General features: G+C 45.3%; 1 protein-coding gene across 1 annotated transcript in view; it reads left to right on the plus strand.

Annotated features, from left to right (window-relative positions):
• Positions 1 to 23973, plus strand: part of NDUFA7 (NADH:ubiquinone oxidoreductase subunit A7) — a 40269-nt gene extending 16296 nt beyond the window's left edge. Inside the window, exons 3-4 of the mRNA XM_082270113.1 lie at positions 1843 to 1992; positions 23800 to 23973. Of these exons, the coding sequence (XP_082126239.1) occupies positions 1843 to 1992; positions 23800 to 23896 (247 nt within the window). The 3' untranslated portion in view covers positions 23897 to 23973. The remainder of the gene's footprint in view (positions 1 to 1842; positions 1993 to 23799) is intronic.
• The last annotated feature ends 938 nt before the right edge of the window (positions 23974 to 24911 follow it).

The raw sequence follows: 24911 nt of genomic DNA on the forward strand, positions 1-24911 counted from the left end.
TTTACTCGGCGTGACATCTTTCACAATATACAAAAAAATTGGGATAACTTTACTGTTTTATTTTATTTTTTTTTTTGTTTTTTTTTTTTAATTCAGTGAAGTCTATTTTTTTTTTACAAAAAATGTAACAAAAAAAAAATTGAAGTGACTGCCCTTTTATTCTCCAGAGTCTTTGCTGAGAGATATAAATAATATTGTTTAGGGGTGCAAAGTAATTTTCTAGCAAAAAATACTGATTTTTTAACTTGTAAACAACGTGTCAGAAATAAAGGCTGACGTTGCAATATTTGACAGTATAGTGTCTATGCTTATGATTTATGTATAACTTGTAATGCAACAATTGTTAATAGAAATGAAGACCGTTCAGTGCCGGTCCACACTTGTGCGATGCGGGAAGGCTGCGAATATGCAGCGTGTTCCTGCATCGCATCCGCACATCTGGCAGTTCACACTGCCATATGCGATACGCAGGGGGTGTCCATTAAAAGTTAACGACACCCCCAGTTGCGATCGCATATCGCAGTGCGATCTGCAAGTTCGCACAGAATTGGATCGCACTAGTGTGAACCACTGTGCGATCCGATTCTGATGCGGCTCAAAAAAAGCCTCATGTGCGAGTTTGCTGCGGATGCGCTGCAAATTCAGCCATACAAAGTGTATGGCTGAACTCGCATCCGCACATGAGATCACATGTAATGAAGGAGCAGTGCGCTCCGAATTACATGCAATCTCGCAAACCGCACAAGTGCACTTAACATGCAAATTTTTTCTTGTATAGTGTGATGGTTGTTATTGTTTATAATAGTTGTTATTGTTTTATAATACTTGTTCAATTCTTGATTACCTGTTTATGTATCTTTATTACATATTGTGTTCCATCATACTGAGGTATGGCTATTTCAGCAGTTTTTATAAAAAAAAAAAAAAAAATTTTGTGCATATTTTTCTACTGCATACTCAAACAAAATAAATCCTATTTTAAAATTGACCTGGATGTCTAGGACTCAATGACCCCCCGCTCACAAAAGGATAAGGCCCCTTTCACATGGGGAGGACACTCTGTCAGGAGTTTGCCTGCTCCAGCTGGGAATATGCCCACTGATCCCTACTGAGCAAGCGAAAGGCTGATCCATATCCACTCCGCTCTGGCAGAGCGGGACAGCCTGCTCTCCTCTGTGGGCGGTCAGATGGAAATGGACAGCCATACTTTTTTACATCCGACGGCCATCCGATCTGCTAAACTAGAGTTTCATGGAACTCCTAGTTTTCCTCCAGAGGGTACTGGGGATTCTTTGAGCAATGAGCAATTTCTGCATCTTCGATAAGTTCCCACTAACACCATTGATCTTTTTGGCTATCTGTAAGGGAGAAATTCTTCCCAATGACCACAAGTGGTAAGGAGCAATCTTCCCACTGACCATCTCACTAATGTATCATGAGTTGTAGATATAGTCATTTTTGGCAGAGGTTCCCGATACTGGAAAGGTATTTCAAGGGTTCCTTTGTGTTGAAAAGGTTGAGAAAGGCTGCACTTGATGGATGGGGGAACGGATCCCCATCCATCTATCTTTAGTGGACAGGATCGGATCGGATGTTGGCTGGTGTCAACGAACACATGTCCGTTGACACCTGCTGCTTCATAGATGGCAATGAATGGTTCGATTAGGTCCGCCTAGAAAAAACTGACAGGCCGATTGGTCTGCCCGTATGAAAGGGTGCCCGTTTAGGAGATATTTACACTACTTATAGGTAAGTCTTCTTATAGGCTTACCTATAGGTAAAAGTAATGTATGGAAGTTTACTTTCTCTTTTAAAACGTATTTTTATCTTTTTAATTTTCAGGACTCCGCCACCTCCAGCTCTACCTGTGGGTCCAAGCCATAAATCTGCCAACAACTATTATTGTTTACGTGATGGACGCAGAGAAGCTATGCCTCCTTCAATTATTATGTCTTCCCAAAAGGTTCTCGCTGCTGGAGGAACCTCTGTCAGGTAAGTGATTAACCTATTCTACAGGTTTGGTTGGGTCCCCTGCCTCGAGTACTCCCATAGCAAGCTGCTTGCTATGGGGGCACTTGTGAGTATTTGCTCCCGAGCTGGCTCTGTGTGTCCATAAAACACACAAAGCATGGCTTGGACCGAACCCCTCAACAGCTCCTGCTGCTGTGTCTGAGCCAATGAGAAGAGAGAGAGCCTAGAGAGCTTCTGCTCTCGCTCATGCACATCGCTGGATTGTAATCAGGCTATAAGGAGGTGGGGGGGGGGGGCAGCATACTGAAGGTAAAAAACTTCCAGCCTTTAGAACTACTTGAAATATTCATTGGGTAGGTTCTTAAAACATATTTTAAATGTGTTTTGAAAAATGATTGCTCTTTTTGTTCCTGACCACTTCTGTGAGTATTAATATGATAAATGTTTAGCAGGTTAAACAATGTAAAATAAAATATCATTATACGAAAATATTTTATTCTTGATAATTGATTTGATAATTAGGTTATGAGTGGTCCCCAAAACCGGCTACTGGTATGGGAATGGATAGTGTATGCAAGACCTTAACCACTTTTAAGACCTGGCCTATTTTTGACACTTGGTGTTTACAAGCTAAAATCTGGTTATATTTTTTTTTTTTTTTGCTAGAAAACTACTTAGAACCCCCAAACATTATTTATATATATATATATATATATATATATATATATATGTATCTATATAATTATTTTTTTTTAGCAGACACCCTAGAGAATAAAATGGAGATCGTTGCAATGTTCTATATCACACCGTATTTGCGCAGTGTTCTTCCAAACGTATTTTTTTTTTAAAAATAAGAAAACAGTAAAGTTAGCCCAATTTTTTCCCATAATATGAAAAATAATGTTACGCAGAGTAAATAGATACCCAACATGTCATGCTTCAAAATTGTGCACACCCGCGGAATGGCAACAAACTTTGGTACTTAAAATTCCCCATAGGCGAAATTTTTAAAATTTCTACAGGTTACCAGCTTATAGTTACAGAGGAGGTCTGGGGCTCAAATTATTGCTCTCGTTCTAATGATGCCTCACATGTGTGGTTTGAACACCGTTTACATATGTACAAGCAAATGTACTGTCGATGCAGCACCTATTCCCTGCGCTCTGAGTGGTGCAATCCTCTTATCCAACCTGACTGTAGGCTTGTAGATGAGATCCGCCGCTGGGACCACCCTTACCAGAAAGCCGATCGCCCGCCGTTTTTTTTAAAAATACCGGGGTTAAGGCAGCTATTTGCTGCCATAACCCAGGTATTTAGCTTCAAAGGACCAACGCAAAACTGCGGCGGGCGGTCGGTAAGTGGTTAAATCAGTGCTTAAAAGGGACATGTTTTGAGTCCGTTGATGCTGTAAAGAAGAAAACTGCGGATGTGTTGAAACAGCTGACAGAAATTTGATTTTCTCCATGCCTTCGACCAGTGGAAAACAAGACTGCAGCAATGTATTAGTGCAAATGGGGAATATATTGAAGGGGACAAGCATTAAGTTTGTAATACATATAAAGGTGAGTTATTTAATTAGTCTCGTTATTTAAAAAACACCTCGTACATCACAGGTGATATAATTTGCTGCTCTGTGATTGCAGTATTCTAGTCTTCATCTCCCCAAGGTAATACTTAAAATCTGGCCTGTTAGTGTGGGTCCTGAGGACATGAATTGAAAACCACTGCTCTAAGGGCTTCCTCATGTTTGGGATATCTGGATGATGTTTTCCCGAAGCAACAGTCGAGTCCTCCAATTAACAGTGTAGACCCTCCAGAAATTTGAGTGGATCCAGACCTCTAGGAGTCAGTGCACTGCTGAGAAAGAATGGTCATGCATTGATTATGTGACTGAGCTCCAGAATGTTTACTCACCCATACATACAAACAACATGTCCCAAGCTGGCGACTACTCCTCTCTGATGTTTCACCCTTACAGGCAAACATGCAGATAGGGAAGTTCTGAAAGAGGAGTGCTTAAGTACCATATTCAATTCAATTGTAAGGTAAAACCAGTCTACTAAAGGCAATATCTAAACACAAATACAGGAACACCTAGTTGGCACGTATTTATATAGTGCTTGACATTTTTCTTCTATACAGTACTATAGAGTACACCCCTTTTTTAAAAAGATTTTATTCAAAAGCTCAATGAACACCAGAACAGTTTCCAAAATTTGACAAAACTGAGTATTTTTTAGAACATTTGTTTATCTCCATTACATGAAAGTAAGGTTAATATAAGTTGGATTACAAAATCTTAAATTTTACTCAAATTAGTTGATGCAAAAATGAATACACCCCACAACAAAAACGACCACATCTAGTATTTTTTTTTTTTTACTTTTTATTTAGAAGTATGCCAAAGAAAGCAAAGAACACAGGGATCACAAATCATACAATGCAATAGCCTTCGGAAAACCTGGGGCAGTAAGACAGAGCAATCCATAAAAGCGAAAGAATCAGATATTCTATTTAAACAGGTATCGCTTTTACAGTTATCTAACAATTTTGACGGAATGCCATCACATGAAATTAAACCGCATTGTAATCCCAAAAAACGTCTTAAAGTGGAGTTCCACCAATTTTAGTAACTTTAGATCAGGGATCCTCAAACTACGGCCCTCCAACTGTTGTGGAACTACACATCCCATGAGGCATTGTAAAATTCTGAGATGCCCAGACATGACAAGGCATGATGGGAGCTGTAGTTCTTGGAACAACTGGAGGGCCATAGTTTAAAGACCCCTGTTTTAGATGTATTCCCCTTTTAAAACTACTTTTACCAATAGAAGCTTTTTTTTTTTTTTTTTTGCTAGGAAATACCTTATTCTTCTTTATTCATCCTCTCCTCCCTTCCGGGTCCTGCCGCCGATCGGCAATTACGCAATTCGGCGATTCTCAGGGGGCGCTGGGATGTATCTCATGGGATGAAATCTCGCATTATTACACAGGTGTCCTGAGCTGTACTGTATGTTTTGGATTGAGGCCATGCTCTGCCCCGCCTCCGCCCCGCCTCCTCTCAGTTAGCGAGGACTGAAAGCATTATATCCTCACTGAGCTCACTGAGAGGAGGCGGAGGCGGGGAAGAGCACGGCCTCAATCAAATACATACAGTACAGCTCAGGACTCCTGTGTAATAATGCGAGAGATACATCCCAGCACCCCCTGCGAATCGCCAAATGACGTGATCGGCGGCCGGACCCGAAAGTGAGGAGAGGATGAATAAAGAAGAAAAGGTATTTCCTAGCAAAAAAAAAGTTTCCATTGGTAAAAGTAGTTTTAAAGGTGATTACATACATCTATGGAACTCCACTTTAAGGAGAGATAAAGAGCATGAAACTACTGATAAGAGGTAACCAGGGTGTGAGGGTGTGCCCCGCCAGAATCTATCTTTTGGCCCGGCTAAGACGACCCCCCCCCGCCGCCACCCATCACACTGCACATTGAGTGAATAGATTAACCCTCCTGTTTGACACAATAAGCATACCCACGTGGAAATTTTTCTTTTTTATGGAAAAACGTCTAGTATTTTGTATGACCTTCCATTATTTGTAAGGACAGCACCAAGTTGTCTTGGTATGGGATTAACAATTTGTCAAAAAAAAAAAAAAAAGTTGTCGACATATCTTCTATCTTTTTCAATTCTTCTAGAAAGACCTCTTTTAGAGCCTGGATTCTGGATGGAGAGTGATGCTTAACTTGTCTCTTCAGAATTCCCCATAGATGTTCGATTGGGTTCAGATCAGGAGACCTACTTTCCCACTGAACCACTTTGAACCTGTTCTTCTTCAGAAATGCAACAGTGGCCTTTGATGTGGTTTTGGAGTGATGTTAGCATCTTCTTTTTCAATATAGAGTAGTACATCTGTGAATTCATGATACCATCAATGAAATGCAGCTCCCCAACACCAGCAGCACTCATGCAGTCCCACAGAAGGACATTGCCACCACCATGTTTCACTATATGCACCATGCATTTTTTTTGTACTCCTTCACCATGGTGACACCATAGAGCTTTGAAGCCATCAGTTCCAAAAACATTTATCTTGTTCTCATCACTCCAGAGTACAGAATCTCGGTAGTTGGTCTTCTTTTTCAACATGGACCCTGGCAAATTCTAGGCAGGCTTTTTTCTACATTTGCTTTCGGAGAGGCTTCTTTCGTGGACGACATCCATGCATGCCATTCCTCTGGCAGTGTACACCGTATATATTCACGGGAAACAATCACCCTAGTTTGGCCTTCTACTTCTTTAGTTAACTGCAGTGAATTTGCATGATGATTTTCTTTTACCCTTCTCATTAGAAGACCCTCCTGTTGCGGTGTTAACTTCAGTGGATGGCCTGGACGTCTGTGAGATGGTTGCAGTTCCATCTTAACAAATTTTTTGTATCACTTTTGCTACAGTATTCTGACTGATAAGTAAAGCTTTGCTGATCTTCTTGTAGCCTTCACCTTTCTTGTGTAAAGATATTTTCTCTTACATCCTCCGACAGTCGCCGCCCACTCATACAGTCTTCACTTATGGGGTATTGACTTCATCTCCACAGGAGTTTCTAGGCATAAGACTTGTAAAAGAACAATTATTCTACATAGTCACACCCATGGGGACTGTCCTTCTAGTCCAATACCCCCCTGCAATAGCCATCCCAATTCAGTTTGTCTTCTGCCTAGCTTCAGGAGTTGATAGGCTTCCCTGTGCTGAGGCTACAGTCTCAGCATTTTCTCTTTTTTCTTTTATGATTTATTTTCAAAAGATATATCATTTTTTCTTTACATTGCTAGCTGTTTATTTTATCAGCACTAGTTAGTGGATCTTCGGATGAAGACGGCGTCTGCGGAGCCGGGAATCGGACTGACCGTCCTTGTTCTCCAGGACAGAGGGTCAGATGGAATCCCAGCCCGCCATCGAGCATTTCGCAGGCTATGTGTTCACCCTGGCCTCACAAACGACCCATCCCTGTCCATCAGGGATGCAGCCGTGTGAGGTGGCTACCTCACTGGACGACACAGCATAGGTTCGTCCGTGCACTAATAGTGTCCTGCGTTTTTGGCTGGCGGCACTCCCCTGCCATCTGAAGGTGGGCGGTTTCCCGCTTGATATGAGGCACCCCACGCCATCGGGTACAGGTAGGTACATTCTATGTGGGGCCTCTGTCTGGGGTCGGCAGTCCTGTGTGTCTGTGGTGTCCCCTGTGTCTGTGCGTTTTGGGCTCCCTGGTCCCGGTCCCTGCGGGGGTTTTTATTCTCTCACAGCAGCGCTGTGTGGGGTTTTTGGGGGTCCCTCTCCTAATGTCACTTTAGGGTGCTTGGGGATGCAGACACATGCGGCGACCGCTGCGGGGTTAAAAACCGCCGGTCCGCCATTTTAAGTGTGGGCAGCATGTCTGGCTTCACTGTGGGCGCTCATACAGCATGCTATGTAGTGTGTTTTCGCGCCTTACGGCGCCATCTTGTGTGTGGCAAACGATCGTTCCGAGCACATGTCGGTGGCCATCTTGCCGAAGCCTCCCATTAGTTTACATGGGCATCCATTTTCCCTTGGCCTGCAGCCTAGTTCAGTCTCCGGCGGTGACATCACTTCCTCCTTTCTCACAGAGCCGACCAAAGAAGCTGGTAACACACTGTGGGGTGTCTGTCCTGCTATTCCTTTCTTATCCTGCCTTGTGCACTCTTCCTGGTCAGTTTTGTCCCTGCGGGGGTCTGTGTGTCACTGTCTCGATAGCGGTGTGCTGTGGGGGTCCGCAGCGCTCATAAAGGGCCAGTTCCAAAAAAAAAAAAAAACCTTTTTATTTCTGCAATGGAATCCCAGGACAGCAAATTTTCCTCCAGCTTTGGTGGGGGATTCGGGGTCCTCCTGAATCCTCTAAGTCACTAATTTGGCTGCTGTTGTGGCAACTTTGGTGTCAAAAATGGATGTGCTGATGTCTGAACGTGCTGCTAGGAAAAGGCCTAGAATCTCCTTTTCTTCTGATTCGGAGTGTGATATGGTTGCTGTAGGTAGCATGGCCCTTTTGGGGTCTCGCTCTTCTCAGGACCGCAAGAGTCTGAGGGGAGGCGGAGGTGGCAGGGGTGGATGACATGGTTGAAATGTTGGTCGGCTGACCAGAAATCAAGGAAGACGTGGCTGATATCCCCTATGCGGAGTCTCGCCTTTTTGGGGAATCCCTGGAAGAATTGGTTAAAGGAGTCACTGGGGGTAAGAGCACTTTACTGCCCCAGAACCCTATGGGTAAGTTTTCCCGCGGTAAGCGGGCCCCCTCCTTTAAACCTACTCAGGGGTCCTTTTGTGCCTTCAAGGCACAGAACAAGGGGAAACCCTTCAAGGGCCAAGGTGGCCAGAAGAAGCCCTGGTTTGGCAAACAAAAATCCGGCCAGGCTGGGTCGGCGGCTCAGTCCGCCTTGGCCTGAAGGAGAGCCCTCACCCGTTTCAGGGGTGGGGGGACATTTGCGCAGTTTCCTCCAACCTTGGCTGCTCCGAATCGCGGACATGTGGGTTCAGCAAATCATTCGGTCAGGGTACAAGATCGAATTTCTTTCACGGCCGGCGAACAGATTCTTACCCTCAAATCTTCATTTGACCCCAGGGCGGTTGCAGGACCTGCATCAGGCGGTGCAGGATCTCCTCGCCCAGGGGGTGATCATCCCGGTGCCTCATCGGGACAGGTTTCAGGGTTTTTATTCAAATCTGTTCACTGTGCCCAGAAAGGAGGGCAAAGTGCGTCCGATTCTGAACTTGAAAGCGCTGAACCGCTTTGTGCGCGTTCGAAAATTCCGTATGGAATCACTCCGCTCGGTGGTGTCCTCCCTGAATCCGGGGGAGTTCCTGGCCTCTATAGACCTGAAGGATGCATATCTGCACATCTCCATTTTCGAGGGTCATCGGAGGTATCTCCGATTCGCCATCGCGGAGGATCATTACCAGTTTGTGGCGTTACCTTTCAGTCTCGCTTCGGCTCCATGGGTCTTTACCAAAGTGTTGGCGCCTGTTCTGGGCCTGTTGTGGGCACAGGGCATTGCGGTCTTGGGTTATCTGGACGATCTCCTGTTAAGGTCGAGTGCCAGTCAGAGCCTGTTGCGCGATCTGTCCACTACGGTCCAGACGCTCCAGGAGTTCGGGTGGACCATCAACATTCAGAAGTCGACCTTGTCGCCTTCGGTTCGTCTCCAGTATCTGGGAATGGTTCTGGATTCTGCTCAAGCGAAGGTGTTCTTGCCGGAGGACAAGCTCCGGACCCTACAGAACGAGGTCAGGTCCCTCAGGGACAACGAATCTTCGTCACTCAGGACCTGTATGCGGTCCCTAGGGTTGATGGTGTCGGCCTTCGAGGCGATGCCGTTTGCACAGTTTCACACGCGATCTCTACAAGCAGAGATCCTGGCCAGGTGGGACAGACTGCCTCAGTCCTTGGACCTGAGAGTGTCTGAGTCGCCAGACCAGAATGGACCTCCTGTGGTGGCTTCAGTCTCTGGCGGTGACGGCCGGAAAATCTTTCCGGCCGATTCTGTGGACGGTGATAACCACGGATGCCAGCCTGTCGGGCTGGGGTGGCGTTCTGGGCAACCTGTCTGCCCAGGGCACTTGGTCGGAGGAGGAATCCTCCCTCCCAATCAACATTTTGGAATTGAGAGCGATCAGGCTGTGCCTGCTCCATTGGTCGGATTGTCTTCAGGGCCATCCTGTACAGGTGCAGACGGACAATGCCACTGCAGTGGCTTACATCAATCACCAAGGGGGCACCAGGAAGTGACCAGTATTCTGTCTTGGGCCGAGACTCTTGTCCCGGCGATATCGGCAGTTCACATTCCGGGTGTGGAGAATTGGCAGGCCGACTATCTGAGCCGCCAGACCCTGGACCAGGGGGAATGGTCCCTACACTCGGAGGTGTTTCAGATGCTGTGTGCGAAGTGGAGATCCCCGGATGTGATCTGTTCGCGTCTTGGCTAAACCACAAGGTGGAAAGGTTCGTGGCAAGAACGTGCGATCCTCTGGCAGACGCCTCGGATGCGCTGGTGGTGCCTTGGCGTCCAGTATCGACTGATCTTTGCCTTTCCTCCGATTCAATTGTTGTCCAGGTTCCTTCGCAGGTTGGCCTTGGAACAATCACTGGTGATTCTGGTGGCGCCGGACTGGCCTCGCCGGTCCTGGTACGCGGACATCGTTCACCTGGCCGTAGAGCCTCCGTGGCGGCTGCCAATGTGAGAAGATCTGCTGTCCCAGGGACCGATCTTCCATCCTGCTTTACAGTCGCTGGCTTTAACGGCCTGGCTGTTGAAAGCCAGGTCCTGAGAGACAGGGGTCTCTCCTCAGAGGTCATTCCTACTTTGATCAAGGCTAGAAAAGTCTCTTCTGGTAAAATTTATTACCGTACATGGAAAGTTTATTTTGCCTGGTGTGAGTCCAGGGGTTTCTCTCCTCGTTCCTATTCGGTGGCGAGGGTGTTGGCTTTCCTTCAGACTGGTGTGGACCAGCGTCTTGCGTTGGCCACGATTAAGGGCCAGGTCTCTGCACTGGCTATTCTTTTCCAGCGCCCTGTGGCGTCTAACTCCTTGATTCGCACCTTTATTCAAGGTGTGCGTCACTTGGCTCCTCCTAGAAGGGAGCCCTTACCTCCATGGGACTTGTACTTGGTTCTGTCCCTGTTGCAGCGTTCCCCTTTTGAAAACATCAGGGAAATTTAGTTACCTATGCTTTCTAAGAAGGTTGCGTTCCTGATAGCGGTCACTCCTGCTCGCAGAGTGTCAGAGTTAGCGGCGTTGTCTTGCCATTCCTCTTACCTGGTGGTTCATAGGGATAAGGTGGTCTTGCGACCTAATCCGTCCTTTTTGCCAAAGGTGATTTCGGAAATTCCAGCCGGAATGAGGACATTGTTTTGCCTTCGCTTTGTGCGAACCCTAAGCATCCAAAGGAGGTTGCCTTGCATTCCTTGAATGTTGTCCGGGCGATCAGGGTTTACCTGTCGTCGACTGAATCCTTTCGAAAATCTGATTCTCTTTGTCCTTCCTGAGGGACCTAGGAAGAGTATGGCTGCCTCTGCAGCAACCATTGCCAAATAGATCAGACAGACCATTGTGCAGGCTTATTCGTTGCGGAAATGGGTTCCTCCCTTCCCTGTCAAGGCGCACTCTACCAGATCGGTGAGTACGTCCTGGGCCTATCGGCATCAAGCTTCTGTGGCCCTAGTGTACAAGGCTGCGACTTGGTAGTCTGTGCACACTTTCTCAAAGTTCTGCAAAATTGATGTTCTGGCATCAGCTGATGCTATGGCATTGATGTTATAGCATCCTTTGGCCGCAAAGTTCTCTTTGCGGCAGTTCCATAGGGAACCCTGTTTTTTTTACAGGTCCCTAGCTGTTAGGGTTGTTTTTCCCCTTGGTTATTTATTTTCCTGGGTTGTTGCTCATGTTGAGCCATTTTTTTGTTACCCAAAAGGTTACCTTCTTGTACCTGTAAGGTTCCTTTTATAATTCACTGTCTGCTGGACACCTGTTTAAAATTAGGGATGCACCGAAATTAAATTCTTGGCCGAAGCCGAACCCGAATAATAATGAAATGCTTGGCCGAAGGCCGAATACCGAACGCGGTGTTTCGCATTTTTTCCATTTATTTTGCCAATTTTTAGGGGGCATGCTGATGGGCACATTTTATGTTAGGGGGCACTCTGATGGGCAAAACAAAACATTTAAATCAGCGTTGCTCTTTAACATAAAATATGCCCATTAGCGTGCCCCTTAACATAAAATATACCCATCAGAGTGCCCCTTAACATAAAATATGCTCATCAGCATGTCCCTTAGCCTAAAATAAGGGGCACGCTGATGGCCACATTTTATGTCAAGGGAGCACTCTGTTGGGCACATTTTTTTTCTTTTTTTTTTAAGGGGCACTTTATAGGGCACTCTAATGAGCATGGCAAGTGGCAACATATGGCAAAATATGCCAGTCTGCACACTAATGCTTGTGCAGCTACCGTATTCTCCCCCAAATGTGCTCCACATACCTGAACTGCAGCCAGGTCGGAGCCAAAAGCCGCGAACAGGGGGGCGGGGCGTGCACATAGTGTCACGCCCGCTGGACCTAGTGTGAAGGAGCCGCAGTCAGGAGCAGGGGGCGGGACGCGCGCGTGACGTCACACCCCCTACTCGCGGCCGGACAGGACACCGGCGGCGTGTGAGCAGGGAGCCGCAATGAGGAAGGGGACTGAAGGACTCCTAGGTAGCGGGATCACGGTCCGTGCGGAAGCATCGCGCGGGCCGCCATTTAGTGACCGCCGCTGACATCGTTCGGCACAAATTTATTCGGCCTTTTTACTTATTCGGCCGAACACCGAAAGTGCTATTTTTTCTATTTTCGAACATTCGGTGCATCCCTATTTAAAATTCTTGTTAATTAGGATTTTGTGGTCTAAAATTTAGCTTTACTCCTAAGAATTTCATTGGTGTATTAATTTTTGCAACATGGTCTTGTGAATTTGTTGGTAAAAATACTTTGTGCGTGTGTGCAAATTAACAAATCTTGGTTGCATTTAATGGCCCACTGGCCTGCTTTTGTGGAGTATTTTTGTAGTATACTGTCACATAAAAAAAAAATATTGATTCTGAAAGTAAAGGTTTTCTGACAAATCTGTTGGTGTACTCATTTATGCTGAGCACTGTATATCTCACTGTTAAATCAAGATCCATCTAAAAATTGTAAAGACCGCTAATCACAATTATAATTATACTACACCTACAATGTTTATTTGCATTGTAGGAATAAGCCTGTAACAAGGCTTATTCCAAACCAACTTTTATTAGACATTTACCATACTAATAAAAAATCCACAAATGAAGCTAAAATGTATAAATGTGGTCTCTACAAGAAATGTAGAAACATGAAACAAAAGGTGACGGCAACTTCAAAACAGTGCGACACATCCAACACCTAATTCATTCCCTTTGGGATGCAGTGATCCAGCTTAAAAATCCAGAACACCTCTGGCTTACTTAGCAAAAAAAGAACTCCACCTTTTTTTTTAAATTTTAACAGTGAAAGTGTCTATGCTAGAACTGTTGTTGTTCCACTAAGTGTCTTGCTACAATTGATGTTTCTTTATTGCCATATGTTGGAGGGGGTCTTCATTGCACAGCCATTTTGTTGTCTTACTGACATATTGTTTCTTGCATGGTAAGCATGAGGTCACATATATCGGATCTTCTACCCAAGCGTGTATTGCTGTAGTACCGAGATAGGCCACATAAATATACCCACTGTATGAAGCCAGGTCTCGTTTAAAAAAAAAAAAAAAATGGAGACAAAATATGTCCTATAATTGGTGCCCTTCCTTCTACTACATGCATCCCTTGAGCAGACTTTTCGCTTGGCCTATATCCATACAGAATGGGCAAGTGTCTGCATACGAGTTGTTTGATAACGTTAAAGTGGTTCTAAATTCAGAAGGTTTTTTTTATCTTAAAGTCTTCTGTGTGCAGCAGCCCCCCTAATACATACTGAGCCTATCTCCATACAGCTATGTTGCAGGATTGTTTCGGCTGCCCGGGACTCTCCCTCCTCATTGGCTGAGACAGCAGCATGGTGCTATTGGCTCCCACTGCTGTCAATTAAAGTCTGAGAACCAATGAGGACAGAGAGGGGGCAGGACCGGGTAGCGGCTCTGTGTCTGAATGGCTTGGCTCAGGTGCCCCAATAGCAAGCTGTTTGCTGTGGGGGCACTCGACAGAAGGGAGGGGCTAGGGACACTGAAGAGTGACCCAAGAAGAGGAGAATCTGGGCTGCTCTGTGCAAAACCATTACACAGAGCAGGTAACTAACATGTTTGTTATTTTTAACAAAAAGAAACAAGAGACTTTAGTATTACTTTAATTGTTTAGTACTAATAAGAGTTCGTTTCCTCAATTGATCTTCTCAAATTGTGTTTCTAGCTCCTAAATAGGCCCTCTGGATGGTGTAACAATTTTAACTATTAACCTCTAAATTACTGCCACAACTTTCCTATCAATCCTTTAATGTGGAGCAATTGTGCCCTAATAAACTCGTCTTTAGTTATTGCCTATTTGATGTGTATAGGGTGACTGCCAGCCTGTAGGAGAATGTTCCTGGCGGTGGCTTTTACCTGGGTATTACCATTTCTTCCAGAGCTATACAAGATCAGCTCCAAATAGTCAATGTGTATCCTGTTCATTACCTGTAAATTTTAATTCTAATGATTGTCATTCAGATATTTTAGTAAATTTGCTTATGTGGGATATCCTGGTGTACAATAAAGATCTGATTGTTAAAACATATATATTTTTTTCTGGTATTAAAAGGTTAATATCTTAAAAGATGTCGCACCTCCTACCCACCCATGTACCATGTATAGTTTGGCATATAAGGGTGCAAGCTTTGCTCCCATGGAGGCACCTCATCTTTTGGAGATAGAAGCCTCTATGAAATAAATAACTATAAGTGAACTGGTTAATTTTTTTTTAAATTGCACAAATGTTCAGTGTAACAATCCAGATAAATGTCTCGTCAGGCCTGAAAGAACTCTGTACTGACTTATTTTGGAAGTTACAAAGACTGCTCTGTTGACCAAAAACCAAGTTCAACTCCGTTCAGAGAAAAAAATTAATTTTCTAAGATCACATTTTACCCAACCAAGAGTTCTTGGTGCCCTCCCCCGGGGTGACTCTATGCACCCATTTGCATTTTGATTTTTTATTTATCCTAGTAAACATGAGTAATTTTTCTGGGAAAATAGCATTCAAAAAAACACCATAAAGGAATCTACTGTAGACCCCCTGGATCCATCAGGGGTCGTCTCCAGTGGAACCCATAATGATAATTTGGGAAATGCTTATAATGGCTTCTTGTTTTTTTACAATTTTATGTGTGTTTGCAGGATTTATATAATTTATTACACATACTTATATTTATTTTAATTTGGAAAGTTTGAGAAAAAGAGTTTGCTAGTCACTCAAAATAAAAGAAGTCCTTGTATTGGAGATGTCTAAAAAACACAGATCCAATTTCTACCCCATATAATTTTGTGGTGATAAGATGGATCTTTTTTAAAAGTATGTGCAACAGGACTAGATATCAGTGGCAGAAAGGGACCCTTCAAAATGAGATATATAATATGAGTAAACAAGAAGTAGAGGTTTTAAGCTCCCTAAAAAGAAACCCTACCAGGAGGGTTTTTGGGGATTTTGAATACGGAAGGTTTCAAACCTTGAGACTAGTGGATAAGGATAGATGTGTGAAATTTAGTGGTGACCCTACAGCTGGCTTCAGAAGCATCTGGCTTTTATGATTAATGAGGTAATGACAGTTGCAGGCTACATTTTTTTTTTTTTTTCTCTCTAGTTATCCACATTATCTACTCTCCCTAGGGCTCAAAATGGGGGAAGTTCCTGTACTGGCAGAATGTCACTAGTATTGGCTTGTTACGTGAGCCCTTGGTGGGATTGGTGGTTAGTTTATGTTACTAATTTGCCCACTGACCTGCGGGATACAAAACATGTCAGAAATTGGTTAACAAAACCTAGGCTATTAGGTTTGAAGATAATAACCCTTTTAGAAATCAAGTCAAGCATTTTTCTTCTTGTTATATTGACAAACTGCTCTACATTGTAATCCAGGACCTCCCCGCAAGCAATTTTCCAAAATATGTAAATGACAATAAGTAGTAGTACAGTCTTACATTAAGAGGTAATGAAGACTACAGGTACGTCATTTCGCGCAATGGAGCCGACCTGCCGCAGTACATGTACGTTAGGTGGTCGGCAAGTGATTAACATGTTCAGCCAATCGGCACACCAGGGTAAAAGTGTAGAGATTCCTCTGCTGATGTAATTGCATACATCAGAGAGGAAAACTAACCCATTCCACTGGAGGCCCTATGCTTGGGAAAGTAAGAGCGAAAACCACATAACCACACAAAAGCTGTGCTAGAAAATATATTTTGGGATATTATAACAAAAAAAAAAAAAACAGTACCATTATTATCGCCCTAAAAGAGAACATATAATGGCAGTTTAAAGCTGAGACTTTACAACCACTTTAAGGATGTCCCTGTCTTCAGGGACCCTGTGGACAAAAGTTTAGAAGCCCTCCTTAAGGCTTTGTTCTTCTTGGCAGGTTGGTTTGTCAGACCTTTAGAAGGCTGGTCCAAAAAACATGGCTAAGGATCCCAGATCCATTTTGATGGTTCATCTGTCCTCAATTATCTGAAGCTGTTGCCTTTCGCTCTGCACTACTGCATAGATGGATTCGCGGATACACTCTTCCAAATATCCAAAGTGAGACTCCCCAGCAGAACTTATGTAGAGGATCCTTTTTATTTTATTTTCTCTAACTGCAGCTAAACTGACTGCACCTCATGCGCAGTGTGAATTGTAAAATCATTAAATGCATATACAGTGCATTGCGAAAGTATTCGGCCCCCTTAAACTTTGACCTTTTGCCACATTTCAGGCTTCAAACATAAAGATATAAAACTGTAATTTCTCTGTCGCTCATTGACAGACGCAGTCCTCTTGATTAATATCAAATTGGGTCATACTGCCCTCTACAGGAGTAGGACACTAGGCAGAAGGAAAACGTTCTGGCCACACCTTAGGGGCAGTCCCAGAGGGTATATCCTCTCTCTCCCTGCTACAGGATGTCAGTTTTTTTTCTGTCTAGTCAGGAGTAAGGACCTAAGTTCCTTGCTGGGATCTTTGGTCCTGGCAAGATTTTTTTAGAAAATTTTTTTTAGGCAGCTTTTTTCTCCAGTTGTTCCTGTGAGATCTTCAAGCAAGTATGCTGAAACTGGGCGACGGGCTGGATGTTGAGATCCAGTGTTCACCCCAGTCAGCCTACGAGCACGTGCAGGCCCTAGCTCCGCGCTGGGTCGGCTGCGACATAGTCCCACTGGACGGGGACTGACCCTGCGAGTTAAAACTCTCGCCGGGACGCCGACGACCAGTTGGAAACTGAGTCACGGCGTCCGTATTGGTCGACAGCCCCCCCACCTCGGTGGAGAGGGGTTCTGTCAGGAGTTGGCGCCCGCCTGTTCCGGTATGGTGAGTAAAATGTTCCCCCTCTCCCCCTGACGGGTTTGTGGGTGGACGCAGGCCCCTTCCTGGGATGATCGGACCCTCATGATCCTGGATCCCCCCCTCTATCCTATAACAGGTGGCACAGATCCCCCTCTTGAGGGTGATTTAGTGAATAAGAACCAGAAGGCTTGGTTTGGGAGCTGACTATCGGAAGTCACTGTATGAGGGGCACTGTAAAGGGACCATGACTGAAGTCAGTGGCTGGCATTACTGTTAGGATGGCCATGTAAGAAGGTGATAGCATCCTACCTTATACATAAGGTTGCAATACAGGCTGATGCCTGTGCCTGGACTACCGCCATCCGCAGGCCGCCATCCTCCCGCAGGCCGCACAGGCCGATAAACTACCTTCAGCAGGCCGCTGCCATCTTTCCACAGGGGCCACCATCTTGGCGTAGCCTCGTGTCTCCAGCATGGGGGCGGCCATTTTGGAAGTGACCAGCTACCTCGAGGAGTAGCATGGGAGGCGCTGGAAGGTGTGTAAAGGGGCAGAGCCGCCTCCTTTACCCGGGAAAAGGATCCAAAAGACTTCCTGTCTGTAAGAGACAGCGCTGAGAGCAGGTTGATAGAAACTTCTGTGCATCAGGTGGTGAGTCTCTCTCTCTCTGTCTCTGTCTCTGTCTCTGTCTCTGTCTCTGTCTCTCTCTCTGTCTCTCTCTCTGTCTCTCTCTGTCTTTCTCTCTGTCTCTCTCTGTCTCTCTCTCTCTTTTTCTCTCTCTCTTTTTCTCTTTTTCTCTCTCTCTCTCTTTTTCTCTCTTTTTCTCTCTCCCTCTTCTGGGGCTGCTGTCTCGGGTACGGTCTCCTCAGACAGTGAGGAGGACGTTTCTGCCTCCGTCATAGCGCAAGAAGAAGCGTTGGTGGACACACTTGTCATGTCTGTCCGGGAAACCTTAAGTCTTGAGGTTACACCGGCAGAGGTAGCTGACACTGAAATTCCCTTTGGGACTAGCAAGCCTACCAAAATGGCGAAGGTTTTTCCCTTGCCCAAATGTTTTGGTAATCTAATTAAAGAAGAATGGGATCGTCCGAAACGAACCCCTGCTATTTCCAAACGCATTGCTAGGCGCTATCCGTTTGAGGAATCCCTCCTTAAAAAATGGACGGTACCACCAGTGGTGGACTCACCGATTTCCAGACTAAATAAAGCCTCTGTTATCCCGTTGGAGGACGCTCCGTCCTTTAGGGATCCGGTGGATCGAACAGTGGAAGCGGAATCCCGCTCCATTTTTTCCCTGATAGGGTCAACAGTTAGGCCAGTGGTTGCCATTGGTTTAGTTTCACAAACATTGACAGAATGGACCAAATTGTTACGCCGTGACATAAAGGGGAGAAGTATCCCCCTGGCAGTATCAGATTTGCTAGAGCAGATTATACAAGGGCTACAGTTCATCTGTGACGCCGCCTTGGACGCCACTCCCTTGTTAGGGCGTGCATCTGTTTCAGCAGTGGTCCTCAGACGTGTGTTTTGGTTAAAGTGCTGGTCGGCGGATCAGGGTTCCAAAAAAGCTTTGGCTAATCTTCCTTTTCAGGGGGATCGCCTGTTTGGGGCCACCTTGGATGAGATTATAAAGGATCTCACTGGGGGCAAGAGCACTTTTTTGCCACAGACTGCTAAGGGTAAAGGACCTCGTAACAGACGAGGACCTTCCTTTTCCGCTCATAAAAAGTTTGTTCGTTCCGCTGGGGCGGGCGATAAGGCAAAGCCCCTTCAGGGGGTTTCAAAGGGCGCTGGTCGGGTAAACAAAAAACAAAAATCCGGCTCAGCCAAACCTGAAGATAAGACCAATACAGCCTGAAGGTGCGCCCCCACCCATCTCTGGGGTGGGGGGACGTCTTCACCGGTTTCCGGGTCCATGGCTTTCCAGAATCGCGGACAAAGGGGTTCGCGAGGTCATACGGTCGGGATACAAGATCGAGTTTCGATCACTTCTACCGATGCGATTCTTCCCTTCCAACGTTCGACTATCCCCGGATCGCTTAAGAGCTTTGCGGGGGGCAGTAATGGACTTGATGCAAAAGGGAGCGGTAGTTCCCGTTCCCTGAGCAGAACGTTTTCAGGGGTTCTATTCGAACCTATTCACAATACCCAGAGAGGAGGGCAAGGTGCGTCCAATTCTGGACTTAAGAGCACTCAATCATTTTGTCCGGGTACAAGATTTCAAGATGGAGTCCATCTGAACAGATCTGGGCCTAACTTTGGAGACATCCTTGGCAAGGGTGTGTCTCCTTACGGAGAAGCTCCGGAAGATTCAGTGAATGATTCGGATGTTACTGTCCGTCAACTGGTCTTCCCTTCGGATAGGGATCTTGGGACTGATGGTGGCCTTCTTAGAGGCAGTACCGTATGCCCAGTCTCATACCCGAATTCTCCAAAAGGAGATTTTTTTCAAATGGAATCGGAATCCCGATTCTCTGGACAATCGGATCCGTTTGAGCGAGCGGACCAGGGAGTCTCTGGTCCGGTGGCTTCGGTCTCCGATGCTCAGCCAGGGGAAGTGATTTCTTCCGATAGAATCCAGGTTACCGATAAATGTATTGGAACTGAGAGCGATCAGACTTTGTCTGATTTACTGGATCGAGCAGCTTCAGGGCAGCCCGGTTGGGATCCAGTCGGACAAGGCCACGGCCGTGGCTTATGTCAATCACCAAGGGGGCACCAAGAGTGCCCTGGCGGCCATAGAAGTGGCCAGCATTCTTCATTGAGCGGAACCGGTTGTTCCGGCTCTCTCCGCGATATTCACTCCGGGGGTGGAAAATCGGCAGGCAGATTATCTCAGCCGTCAGATTCTGGATCAAGGGGTATAGCCTCTTCATCCAGAGGTATTTCACCAGCTGTGCCTTCATTGGGGCACCCCGGGGGTGGATCTGTTGGCAGTTCGGCTCAACAGAAAGGTGCGGAGATTTGTAGCCCGCTCCTGAGATCCTCGAGCGGACGCAGCAGACACGCTGGTCGCCCCGTGGGGACAGTATCAGCTACTGTATGTCTTCCCTCCTCTCAAGTTGCTGCCGAAACTTCTTCGCAGGATAGAGGTGGAGGGAATTCCAGTTATCCTGGTAGCTCCGGACTGGCCTCGTCGACCCGGGTACGCCGACTTGGGCAGGCTGGTCGCGAACGCTCCTTGGAGACTTCCTCTCAGGGAGGATCTGCGGTCTCAGGGACCGATCTTCCATCCTGCTTTACAATCGCTGGCTTTAACGGCCTGGCTATTGAGACTCAGTTGCTGAAGGACAAAGGATTGTCAACTTCAGTTATTCCTACTTTAATTAAAGCAAGGAAAGCGACTTCCAGAAAGGTCTATCATCGCACATGGAGGTCTTATATTGCGTGGTGTGAATCCCTTGGATTTCCTCCACGTGCCTATTCGGTAACCCGAATCTTGGCTTTTCTGCAAGAGGGGGTTGAGCAGAAGCTGGCCTTGAGTACTGTCAAGGGTCAGGTTTCAGCGTTAGCAATTTTCTTTCAGAAACCTTTGGCTACCCATTCCTTGGTGCGGAATTTCATCCAGGGGGTGCGGCACCTGGCTCCGCCAGTGCGCGCGCCCTTACCGCCCTGGGATCTTAATTTGGTGTTGTCGTTTCTTCAGAAACCTCCCTTTGAAAATATCAGGGAGATTCCCTTGTTTACATTATCCCAGAAGGTGGCCTTCTTGGTGGCCATTACTTCTGCACGCAGGGTGTCAGAACTGGCCGCATTATCTTGTTGTTTCCCATATCTGGTGGTTCATAGGGATAAGGTGGTTCTTCGTCCGAATCCATCCTTCCTTCCTAAAGTGGTTTCAGAGTTTCATCTGAATGAGGACATTGTATTGCCTTCCCTGTGTCCTAAGCCCAGTCATCCTCGGGAGTGTGCGTTACATTCCTTGGATGTGGTTCGGGCAATCAGGGTATACCTGAAAACTACGGACTCGTTTCGTAAAACTGATTCACTTTTTGTGATCACGGATGGCCCCAAAAAGGGGTTGCCTGCATCTGCCGCGACTATCTCCAAATGGATCAGACAGACGGTGGTACAGGCTTATTCTATTAAGGGTCGGAAATCCTCCGTTCCCTGTTAAGGCGCACTCCACTCGGGCGCTCAGTGCTTCCTGGGCCTTCCGCTATCAGGCGTCAGTGGTCCAGGTTTGCAAGGCGGCTACCTGGTCGTCGGTTCATACCTTTACAAAATTTTATAAAGTTGATGTGATGGCATCGTCGGATGCCTCTTTTGGCCGCAAGGTTTTGCAGGCCGCAATTTGAGGAGACTGTTGGTCTACCTCGAGGGTTTTTTTCTGTTGGATTTTCAGTTGAGTCTCATCCTTTTGTCTGATAAGCCTTTAAAACTTCTAGTTGACACCGGTTGGGCCTTCTAGATTGGATTTTGATTTCTGTTATCCAACCCCTCATTTGTGGCACTGCTTTGGGACGTCCCAATTTGATATTAATCAAGAGGACTGCGTTTGTCAATGAGCGACAGAGAAAAATGGATTTCTGTAAAATCTTACCGTAAAATTATTTTCTCTTAAGCTCATTGACAGACGCAGTACCCGCCCCTCTACTTTTTGAGTTGGGTTAAATTCTCTGACACTGCTTTGTGACATAACTGACATCCTGTAGCAGGGAGAGAGAGAGGATATACCCTCTGGGACTGCCCCTAAGGTGTAGCCAGAATGTTTTCCTTCTGCCTAGTGTCCTACTCCTGTAGAGGGCAGTATAACCCAATTTGATATTAATCAAGAGGACTGCGTCTGTCAAAGAGCTTAAGAGAAAAGGATTTTACGGTAAGATTTTACAAAAATCCATTTTTTTTTTTTTTTTTGAAGAATCAACAAGTGGGACACAATCATGAAGTGGAATGAAATTTATTGGATATTTCAAACTTTGTTAAATAAAAAAACTGAAAAATTGAGCGTGCAAAATGATTCAGCCCCTTTACTTTCAGTACAGCAAACTCTCTCCAGAAATTCAGTGAGGATCTCTGAATGATCCAATGTTGACCTAAATGACTAATGATGATAAATAGAATCCACCTGTGTGTAATCAAGTCTCCTCATAAAAGCACCTGCACTATGATAGTCTCAGAGGTCCCTTTTTAAAGCGCAGAGAGCATCATGAAGAACAAGGAACACACCAGGCAGGTCCGAGATACTGCTGTGGAGAAGTTTAAAGCCGGATTTGGATACAAAAAGATTTCCCAAGCTTTAAACATCTCAAGGAGCACCGTGCAAGCGATAATATTGAAATGGAAGGAGTATCAGACCACTGCAAATCTACGAAGACCTGGCCGTCCCTCTAAACTTTCAGCTTATACAAGGAGAAGACTGATCAGAGATGCAGCCAAGAGGCCCATGACCACTCTGGATGAACTGCAGAGATCTACAGCTGAGGTGGGAGACTCTGTCCATAGGACAACAATCAGTGGTATACTGCACAAATCTGGCCTTTATGGAAGAGTGGCAAGAAGAAAGCCATTTCTTTAAAGATATCCATAAAAAGTGTAGTTAAGTTTGCCACAAGCCACCTGGGAGACACACCAAACATGTGGAAGAAGGTGCTCTAGTCAGATGAAACCAAAATCGAATTTTTTGGCAACCATGCAAAACGTTATGTTTGGCATAAAAGCAACACAGCTCATCACCCTGAACACACCATTCCCACTGTCAAACATGGTGGCGGCAGCATCATGGTTTGGGCCTGCTTTTCTTCAGCAGGGACAGGGAAGATGGTTAAAATTGATGGGAAGATGGATGGAGCCAAATACAGGACCATTCTGGAAGAAAACCTGATGGAGTCTGCAAAAGACCTGAGACTGAGATGGAGATTTATCTTCCAACAAGACAATGATCTGAAACATAAAGCAAAATCTACAATGGAATGGTTCACAAATAAACATATCCAGGTGTTAGAATGGCCAAGTCAAAGTCCAGACCTGAATCCAATCGAGAATCTGTGGAAAGAACTAAAAACTGCTGTTCACAAACGCTCTCCATCCAACCTCCCTGAGCTCGAGCTGTTTTGCAAGGAGGAATGGGCAAAAATTTCAGTCTCTCTCGATGTGCAAAACTGATAGAGACATACCCCAAGGGACTTACAGCTGTAATCGCAGCAAAAGGTGGCGCTACAAAGTATTAACTTTAATGAATAATTTTGCACTCCGAATTTTTCATTTTTTTATTTGTCAAAGTTTGAAATGAAATATCCAATAAATTTCGTTCCACTTCATGATTGTGTCCCACTTGTTGTTGATTCTTCACAAAAAATTACAGTTTTATATCTTTAGGTTTGAAGCCTGAAATGAGGCAAAAGTGGGCCGAATACTTTCGCAATGCACTATATGGATATGCATTTCAAGTTGTCCTCTAAATGAGCAGTTCCCAGGCACCAAGGACCGGCCCGGCCCTGTGGAATACCACCCCTCCACAGACCGAGGAAAATGGTTTACTTGGGGGGGGGGGGGGTAAGGGGAGTTGTGGCAGCCTGTCACTTTGGCAAGGGGGGTAAATTTGGGGGTGCAGCCTGTCACCTCTGGGGACACTGTCACTCATCAAGCAAAGCCTATCAAACTAGTTTGGTTTCATGGGATTGGAAGAATAGTGAAAATCTCTAATTGTGAACAGAGAAACATAAGCTAATAAAATGTTTTTTGAATTGGGTATATTCCTTTTTGAGTGTTCATGTTGTGCATAATTGTAAATGTTTTTAATTGTAACTATTCTTATCTTGTAGCTCCGATTCAGCGGTTTCAAAAGCTACAAAAAAGCCAGTGACGCCTGGAATCTGCCCTCCTAAATGGGAATTGTCAAGTGATCAACCATACCTGTGAACACTTCATGGAAGATTATTCATATTAATCCTATTAAACCTAATATTAGGTGTACTGTAAAATAAAAAAAACTTAAAGTATGTTTCCTTTTTTTCTTTTTTCATTATGCATAATCATATCATATGACATACAGTAGCACTGCATAAGCTAAGCGCTAGCATCCGATTTAAAATGATGGTTCTTTTCACCTTCTATCATGTTACATCTAACCTAAACTGGGTATCTTTTTATGCAGACTATGAAAGCCCAGTGACTATCTCCATCAAGTACCTTTTTTAAAATATATATTTTTGGCTTATACATTGATAGTGCGCTTTTGTTTTTTCTTCTTCTGTTTTTTTTTTTTATGTGATTGATTTCTTTTTAATTGTTTAACCACTTGGTGCCCATGGCAATTCTGACACTTCTTTGTGTGCAGTAAATTCATTTAATACCCAATTGTTTGGTAACTAGATACACACTTTAACCACTTACCGCAAAGTGACGTAGGGGTACGTCGGCAAACTTTGCGGTGTTATACCGGGGTGATGCCTCTAGCTAGAGACACCATCCCGGTACTGTGGTTTAGAGCCGGCGGTCGGCTTTCCGTCGGTAACAACCCCCCCCTCCCGCCGCCTTCAGCGGCTTTGCCCGGGTCTCCCGTCCCACCGGGAGACCCGAGCAACCAGCCGTCACATCTGCCGGCTGGATGGAGTCCCGATCCAAGCTGGAAGCGGCTTCAATCGGGTCTCCGTTGACGTAACCCAGAGGCGGCGTCCATGACGTCACGTCCGGGTTAGTCTGCTGCAAAAGGCGGCAGATTTAAAAAAACGAGTGTATTAAAAAATGCAGTTTTCGGCGTTTTGAATACATGGAAGTGTAGTGAAGGGGTCTAGGGTCTTTTAGACCCTCGATCCCTCCATAAAGAGTACCTGTCACTGCATATTGGTGTCACAAGGGATGTTTACATTGCTTGTGACAGCAATAAAAGTAATCAGATTTTTATTTATTTTTTTTAAAACCTGTGATAAAGTTA

This window comes from Pelophylax lessonae (genome assembly GCF_965119305.1).
Source record: "Pelophylax lessonae genome assembly, chromosome: 1".
NCBI classification, from domain to species: Eukaryota; Metazoa; Chordata; class Amphibia; order Anura; family Ranidae; genus Pelophylax; species Pelophylax lessonae.